The 8,912-nt window shown below is 41.9% G+C and overlaps 1 protein-coding gene across 1 annotated transcript; it reads left to right on the forward strand.

The window, feature by feature from the left end:
- The first annotated feature begins 543 nt into the window (after positions 1-543).
- LOC147610948 (spermidine hydroxycinnamoyl transferase-like) lies at positions 544-2,378 on the forward strand. Its single transcript, XM_086785616.1, has 3 exons — positions 544-1,044; positions 1,119-1,415; positions 1,515-2,378. Exons 1-3 carry the CDS (start codon positions 559-561, stop codon positions 2,079-2,081), a joined length of 1,350 nt encoding a protein of 449 aa, XP_086641742.1. The 5' UTR covers positions 544-558; the 3' UTR covers positions 2,082-2,378.
- Positions 2,379-8,912: the final 6,534 nt, after the last annotated feature.

Raw genomic sequence — 8,912 nt, forward strand, 5'->3', positions numbered from 1 at the left:
TCGAATATCTGGAACCCTATTTTGGCGGGCCGCCTCATTTTGTTACGAAAGATGAGTAAAAATTACAATGCTTTCACAAGAAGAATTTACGGCGGTCCACCTGCAGCGATCCTTTCGTCTGAAAAGAGCGCCCTGGAGGCTGGGGCCTGGGCACTGGGCAGTACCAGCTGTAACGCTTTAAAAATAATAAAAGGCCACGGTACACTAAGTACTTTAAAAGGCCACGGTACAGTAAGGCTCTTTACACACCAAAAGGGCGCCCGCCCGTCATACCTGATGGAACAGTGGGATCCTTTACACACCAAGACGATGAGTGTATTTAATGTATAGCCTGCTGGGTCCCTTCGTTCAGCATATCTATCTTATGGTATTGGATGAGCAGCCCGCTTTTAGCGGATGCAATGAACTGCCGCCTAGTGGTGACCAGCCCAGCACGGGCGTGTGCCCAAGTTTTGGGCAGCTCAGCACGGGCGTGTGCCCGCGTTTGGGTAGCGGGTGTGTAAAGAACCTAAATAAACCTGCGACCCCAAGAGCTTCATTCTATAGCCAAATTCGGGCATGGCATCTCTGGAGGGTGATGCGGAGGAGCCTGCGAGCTACCATGATTTGGAAGTGACTGTGCAAGACATAAGCTTTGTGAAGCCAGACACAAATCATGCGGGCGATGGCCATCACCAGCTCCTGCTCTACCTCGCAAGCTTGGACCTGTGTTGGAGAGTGTGCACTTACACCAGGCGCTTACTCTTCTACAAGCTTAGCAGCCTCCACGCGCAGTCTCTCATGGTTAAGAGGCTCAAGAGCAGCCTGTTGCAGCTTCTGGTTCACTTCTACCCCGCAGCAGGCCGGCTTGCAGTCGGGCCGGACGGGCGGACAGCGATAGAGTGTGGCGACCAAGGCGTGGAGTTCGTTGAAGCTAGTGTGGACGCGTCTCTGGCGGGTTTGGAAGCCACAGATTTCGAGCCCTGCAAGTTCTTCGACAAGCTAGCACGCTATGCGAAGCACGATCTCACGAAGGTCAACGAGATACCCTTATTATCCTTCCAGGTTAGTGGCTTGGACAGCTGATTATGAATAATAATAACGTTAATTATTTTAAGCTAATTGCTACACGCGTGCAGGTCACCAAATTCACATGCGGGGGCCTCTCCGTCGGCTACGCGCACAGCAATGTTCTAGCAGACGGGCACTCCATGTGGCATCTCATGAACTCATGGGCCGAGTGTGCTAGGCATGAAGCCATCTCCATACAACCCCTCCATGACAGAAAAGCTTGGAAGATTGACCATCCCTCGAACGAAATCGCTGCCAGCTTTTCTGTGCCGGCCGCCTGCAGCCGATCGCAAGCGCCAGCGCCACCTCCATTAACCCAGAAGCTCTTCCACGTAAGCCCTAGCATTACCAACCAGCTGCAGCAGGTTGGTAATGCTAGGGCTTACGTGGAAGAACCAGCGCCACCTGCATTAACCCAGAAGCTCTTCCACGTAAGCCCTAGCCTTACCAACCAGCTGCAGCAGGAAGCCCACACCTCCACCCTCGCTACCTACGACGTCTTATGCGCACACATGTGGCGCACTGTCATCGCCGCTCAAACCCGTTTGACGCCTGATCACATCACACGCATTGCCGTCCTAGGGGATATGAGATTCCGTGTGAACCCCCCCTTGCCCCGAGGCTACTTTGGGAACGCCACCGCTTTCGCGTTTGCTAGCTGCTTGGTCGGTGACCTTAACAAATTGCCCTTTGGCGACATTGCTCTCAAAATACACGACGCTTGCAAGGCTTGTAACGAGCATAGGCTATGGGCCATGGTGCATTGGCTTGAGCTCCATGATAATGAGTTTAGTACTAAATCCTTGCCATGGATGACCCCTTGCCTTAATGTGGTGAGCTCTCCCAAGTTCAAAGTATATGGTGTGGATTTTGGGTGGGGCAAGCCTATTGCTGTACGCCCTGCTCAAATCAATAATAGTCGTGATATGGTGCTCTTACCTGGTTACCATGCCGGCATCGATGTTTGCATGTCACTCTCAAAGCCTGTCATGAACAAACTCCTCCAAAATCCAAAGTTCCTTCCTCGCTAGGCATCACTTTAAGTTTGTTTATGCTCTCCACCATGTGATTTTTGGCATGCATCTCAAAAGAATGCCTTGGTTTGAATGAAATAACTAAATCCTGCAGGCTATATTGGGAGACACCCTTGTAACTTGCCGGATGGTGGGTGTGTGTTGTAACCAACATATCCAGGTTGTAATAAAAACAGTAGATTAGTCACCAAACTTTAAAAATACAAAGACGAAAGAACTAACTAAATCGTTATCAAAGGGTTGTAACTTGTTGTTTTATACTAAATACACATTTAAAAGTTTTCTTATTGTTTACCCAATTTATGTTAGAATGATACCTTAAGATTACAATAATGTCTGCCCAGTTTATTGAGTTGTTGATTGTTTTACATACAGATTACAATAGTGTGTGCTCCATTTTATCTTATTACACAATTATTGAGCTAGTGATAATTTCACAAATATTATATTTTTAAATCTTTGGTAACTATTTTTGTGTCAATTATGCTACCTCCAACTAATATTCACCATTACTAACCACTAAAAATTTGGTGCCATGTTATTCATAAGTAAACTAAGTGGCAATTAATACGAGATCATTCAGGGCCATCAAGTATAATCAAATATTTAGGTTATTAGGAAGCTTTTTTTAATGTGTATCACCTCCTTTAGTGCCTTTGATAATAGAGAAAGCTCCTTTTGTCATACCTTTGGAAATGGTAAGTAATATTTCCTTAGAGAACAACTCAAAGGAATAATGTAAAAAATCTATTTTCTTAACCTCTAGCTTAACTAGCATAGAGTTTGATTTTTGAATTGAGAATTTATTAATGAGAAGCATCCATTTGATAAAGAATTAGTCATAGGAATGACTATTCTTTTGGGGAGGGAGAGATATACATAAAAAGCATCCTAATTAAGCATAAAGACTAACTTTTTTGTGATTAATCATTAGAATTCTTATAGAAAGCTTGATTTGCATTGAAAACAATAAATTTTAAACTTTTCAAGCTTGAGAGGGGTTGAGAAGTGAAATCTTTTGAGAATATTAATGAAAACCATGAAATTACTTCTTCCCTCTAGATTTGGCTTGCTTCTTTATCTTAGAAGAAAGCCCCCAACCAATCAATTGGTTTAGTATGTTAAGAAGAAAGCTCCAAGGAAGAATATTACTATCCATTTAAATGGAAAAATCCTTGTTTTGTTGTTCCTTTAGAACTCATCTCCTCTGTGTGTGTGTGTGTGTGTGTGTGTGTGTGTGTGCCCCCGTTCCTCAAAAGGAGAAACCTTTAAGATAGTCTACTAAGTCTAACTTAGGGTAGTTTCTTACTCGTCGACACCTTGATCATGTAAGATATAAGGATATGATTAGTAGGTATGATCTAGTTCTATCTTGCAGGGGGAGAGTGGTCTTTTTAAAGGATTTCTAAAATCAAACAACTCATAGAGTGATTGACTTGAACTCTGGCAACCTCTATTCTAGACTTATAGAAACAACGCTTTATTTCTTATCTATGCAAGGCACAGCCGCTGACCTAGTCCTCTAGAGTAGGGTTTTCGAGGGATTTATTTATCTAACGTAGCGTTTTAATTAATTAATTGAAAAGTTACTCGACTAATCGGGTCCACCCATCCATAGGATGTTGTCGTCAAAGTATATGGTGTGGATTTTGGGTGGGCAAGCCTATTGCTGTACGCCCTGCTCAAATCAATAATAGTCGTGATATGGTCCTCTTACCTGGTTACCATGCCAGCATTGATGTTTGCATGTCACTCTCAAAGCCTGTCATGAACAAACTCCTCCAAAATCCAGAGTTCCTTTCTCGCTAGGCATCACTTTAAGTTTGTTTTTTATGCTCTCCACCATGTGATTTTTGGCATGCATCTCAAAAGAATGCCTTGGTTTGAATGAAATAACTAGATCGTGCAGGCTATACTGGGAGACACCTTTGTAACTTGCCGGATGGTGGGTGTGTGTTGTAACCAACATATCCAGGTTGTAATAAAAACAGTAGATTAGTCACCAAACTTTAAAAATACAAAGACGAAAGAACTAACTAAATCGTTATCAAAGGGTTGTAACTTGTTGTTTTATACTAAATACACATTTAAAAGTTTTCTTATTGTTTACCCAATTTATGTTAGAATGATACCTTAAGATTACAATAATGTCTACCTAGTTTCATTTTATTACACATTTATTGAGTTGTTGATTGTTTTACATACAGATTACAATAGTGTGTGCTCCATTTCATCTTATTACACAATTATTGAGCTAGTGATAATTTCACAAGTATTATATTTTTAAATCTTTGGTAACTATTTTTGTGTCAATTATGCTGCCTCCAACTAATATTCACCATTACCAACCACTAAAAATTTGGTGCCATGTTATTCATAAGTAAACTAAGTGGCAATTAATACAAGATCATTCAGGGCCATCAAGTATAATCAAATATTTAGGTTATTAGGAAGCTTTTTTTAATGTGTATCACCTCCTTTAGTGCCTTTGATAATAGAGGAAGCTCCTTTTGTCATACCTTTGGAAATGGTAAGTAATATTTTCTTAGAGAACAACTCAAAGGAATAATGAAGAATATTACTATCCATTCAAATGGAAAAATCCTTGTTTTGTTGTTCCTTTAGAACTCATCTCCTCTGTGTGTGTGTGTGTGTGTGTGTGTGTGTGTGTGTGTGTGTCGCCCGCTCCTCAAAAGGAGAAACCTTTAAGATAGTCTACTAAGTTTAACTTAGGGTAGTTTCTTACTCGTCGACACCTTGACCATGTAAGATACAAGGATATGATTAGTAGGTATGACCTAGTTCTATCTTGCAGGGGGAGTGTGGTCGTTTTAAAGGATTTTTAAAATCAAACAACTCACCTAGTCCTCTAAAGTAGGGTTTCTGAGGGATTTCTTTATCTAACGTAGCACTTTAATTAATTAATTGAAAAGTTACTCGACTAATCGGGTCCACCCATCCATAGGATATTGTCGTCAAGGCATCCCATCCTCCCACTTTCCACCCAACTCTCGCATCAATTTATTTTCTAATTAATCCTACCACATTGTTTGACATAAATAAACAAGTTCCTTAATTAAAATCCTTACACATGGTTCGCTTAAACAGTCTTTATCAATGATACTTAATGTTTACAAACAAAGTATTAAAAAAATAGATACCATGTTCAGAATTATTCATAGCCCAATCCAGACTCTTTACTTTATTCTGCTGATGATCTAGAATTTGGCCTTCCAATCTTTACAGATTGGGCAATCCCTATGGGACCATACACCTTATCGTCGACGACAGTTAGCAAGGACTCAAGCCAGCCTATCGCCCTCTCAGGCCCCATCGCTTGATCCTCCCACTCCTCAGAGGGATGTCTACGCGCTACGGAAGGCTTATTCACCGCACTAGCCTGGGCTCGCAGAACTAGGCAGCATCACAATATTCGCCTCCATTGGTCAAATCTTATTCTTCCAATGGTATGAGGGATACCTTGGGTCGACTCTGGGCCTCGCTAAACGTCGCCACCCGGCTACACAAGCATGGAAACGGGGTTAGCTTCGAGGGGTGGAGAAGATATACCTGTACTTCTTAACTCAATCAAGATAACACTTTACAAAGTAAATTTTAGAATATGACAGATTTTATTACTTTGATTGAGAAAACAACAATTTCACCAAGAATTTTGGTATAAATAAAAATAGCATCTCTTTCTTAATGTCTTTAAAGTTAACATTAAAGATTAATAAATAAATAAAAATCTCCTTTTAAACGATGACCAAGCTAACCTAGTCATTATTTCTTTGTGGGGCTCCAAAGGGGAGAGATGGGGCGGCATCTAGAGCAACCTCTCGAGACTCATTGATGTGCCCGTCTCTCGGGGTGATATTTTGGTGCTTTCGTGAAGGAGCCATTCTGCCTGTCTTCTTGAAGTCCACGATGCCACGAATCCAATGCTTCAATCGGATCACAATTTGGAGCTCGTTTTCTCAAGTTATGAGAAACAAACCCTAGGTATGAATCACCTCTAAAAGGCTAAAAGCCCTTACTAAAGTAATGGGGGGAGGGGGAGGGCGGGGGGGGGGGGGAGAGAGCAGCTAAGGACACTCTACCCTCAAGGATAAGAGGAGGCAAAAAATATTGTGCAGAGGACTTACTTGGAGATGGGCAAAAATGGCTTGCTGGAAGGCTATCAGGTGTAGTACGGTACAATACTGCACAGAATGCCGGGTTCAAACTACCGAGTACGAGCACGGGCAGAATGACAGGTACAAGTAGAGCAAGATGCTGGAGTGTCTCGACCACAAGGTGCTGGGGGGTTTATATAGATGTGGGTAGTACGAGTACAGGTGCAGGGAAAGGGAGAGCAAAGAGTGGGTGCAAAAAGGACGGTGAAAGTACACCGACCTATGGCTTGCATGGGCCTGGGGAAAGGAATGGTACCTGTGCGTGGACAAAAGCTATGGTACGCATGTACCTTCTGGGTCAGAGGTAGCATGGGCATCCACATGGCAGTCTGTGTGGACCATACACTAGGGCGATCGACCTTTGGTCCTTGCGCGGGCATTGTACAGGCGCCCGAGTGTGTACGACATTTTTTGGGGTGGAAACCCCTAATTTGGGACATCGGTCTCGATATGCATGCTAGAGCGCCCGATGTTGCGAGATATTTTTTTCAACAAAAATTTCCAAGGTGTCTCCCTGGTCGTAGGGGTGCTGACCGTTTGTCAATCGGGCACCCGGTCGTGCATTTATTAAGGTTTAAGTTTACCGTATTTTTATAAAAAATAACTAAAAAATTACATATAGGCTCGATCCGGTGTCCGTTTTGGATGCTGTAAAATCCTATATTCGGGTAAAATCACACACAGATTCCAGATTTGGCCTTAGAATTCTACGATTCTAAGTGGAAACATCTCGTTTAATAAAATTGTTGATTTTTACATCACAAAATACCATAAATTCATGGGGGGCATGTAGTATTATTGAAGATGGGCATGTTATATCCTTCCCCCCCATAAAGAATCAAGATGTCCTCATCTCGTCTCATGAATTCGGGGTAATCCTTTAAGAGTGTCGCTTCATCTTTCCAAGTCGCATCTTCTTCAAGGTAATCTTTCCACTGTACTAGATGTTCTACAAGAGTTATATTACGTAGTTGTCTTTCTCTAGAATCTATGATCCTACTAGGCTACAACTCAAGGACTCCCTGAGTTGGGATTACAACTTGTTCATCATCAAGAATATGATCAAGACTAGGTACATAAGGCTTTAACAAACTTACATGAAATACATTGTGGACCTTGATATGGGCTAGGAGCTAGAGCTTATAGGTAGTTTTTACCCAAACACTTGATAACTGTATAGGGCCCACAATATCTTGGGTTGAGTTTCTTATATTTCCCAAGTGACAGAGAACTACTCTTGGGTTGCACTCGTAGGAAGAACTTTGTCTCCTTCCTTGAAGATCCTTTCATTGAGCAGCTTTAATATCTTTTTGGATCGCTTTGGTTTGTTCTTCCATCTTTTCGAGCATTTTTCTGAATGCCTCAACTCTTATGGTTGGATCAAAGAAATTTAGAGGAGATAAGCATTCTTGCCCATAGAGTGCTTTAAATGGTGACATTCTTATTCTCTGATGATAAGATGTATTATAAGCGAATTCTACCAAAGGAAGGTATTGAATCCATCTTCTTGGTTCCCGTCCACAATATGCCCTGAGAATATCTTCAATTACTTGGTTGACTCTCTCAATCTGGCTATCGGTCTCTGGATGATAAGCTGTGCTAAAGCAAAGCTGAGTTCCCAAGGCGGCTTGAAATAAGGACTACCAGAACTTTGAAGTGAAATCAGAATCCCGATCACTGACTATCCTCTTTGGAAAACCATGAAGCTTGAAGACCTCTGACGAATAACCGAGCAACATCAGAAGATTTGAAGGTTTTCTTTGTTGGTATAAGATGATCCACTTTGGCAAGAAAGTCCACCACCACTAATATGGAATCATATCCTCCTTGTACAGTGGGGAGACTTTGTGAACAAAATCCATGCTTATGCATTCCCACTTCATCTAGGGGCCAAGGGTTGAAGCTTCCCAGGCATCTTGACTCTTTCAACTTTGATTCTTTGACATGAGAGACATTGCTTCAAGTCCCGAAGGACATCATTTTTCAAGCCTGCCCACCAATGATAGCTCCTCCTTATAGCATTCAATGTTTTTGCATAGCCTGGATGCCCTGTAGAGCGAGGCTATCATGAGCTTCATGGAGGGTTAGCTTCTTTAGAGCTAGATCCTTAGGAATACATAGCCTTTGGTCGTCCAAAGTCAAAATCGACCATTTTGGTCTCCGACCAGCAGCATCAAAATTTCGACCAAAAAATTAAGGCAAAAAACAGCCCAAAAACCACGAAAAATCGCACAAATAGCACAAAAACGATGACAAGCCATATTCGGGCTACTTGTTGAGGGTCTAGACGACAAAATCAAGAACAACTCCAGGAAACAAAGTTGCAGTACTCCAAAACTACTACAACTCCCTCATACAGAGTTTTTCAAAATTCTTTTTGGAACACCCTAAAAAATGTGCTGTGAAACAGGGAAAAATTTCTCGAAAAAAAAACGTGATGTATTTCAAAGAGGGTTAGGGTGAGCCATAACAATTTTGGCGCCACTGATGACAGGGAACCATCCCTTGGCTTTTTCCATTGTTTTGTGTCTAATCTACGCATAACCCATTGCCCATTATCTTTATTAATGGTTTTCCATGAAAAAGATGTGGATTTGATGGCAAAAAAAAAATTTAATTTCCACGTGAAGTCCGGTTCAAGCGTGAAAACCGT

The sequence above is a fragment of the Cibotium barometz genome, chromosome 48 (genome assembly GCF_041138505.1).
Source record: "Cibotium barometz isolate CiBa-2024 chromosome 48, ASM4113850v1, whole genome shotgun sequence".
In the NCBI taxonomy this organism is placed as follows: domain Eukaryota; kingdom Viridiplantae; phylum Streptophyta; class Polypodiopsida; order Cyatheales; family Cibotiaceae; genus Cibotium; species Cibotium barometz.

Coding starts and splice junctions, on each gene's coding strand:
- LOC147610948 (XM_086785616.1), top strand. CDS start 559: ATGGCATCTCTGGAGGGTGATGCGGAGGAGCCTGCGAGCTACCATGAT. Junction 1,045..1,118: donor TACCCTTATTATCCTTCCAG/GTTAGTGGCTTG, acceptor ACACGCGTGCAG/GTCACCAAATTCACATGCGG. Junction 1,416..1,514: donor TTACCAACCAGCTGCAGCAG/GTTGGTAATGCT, acceptor CAGCTGCAGCAG/GAAGCCCACACCTCCACCCT.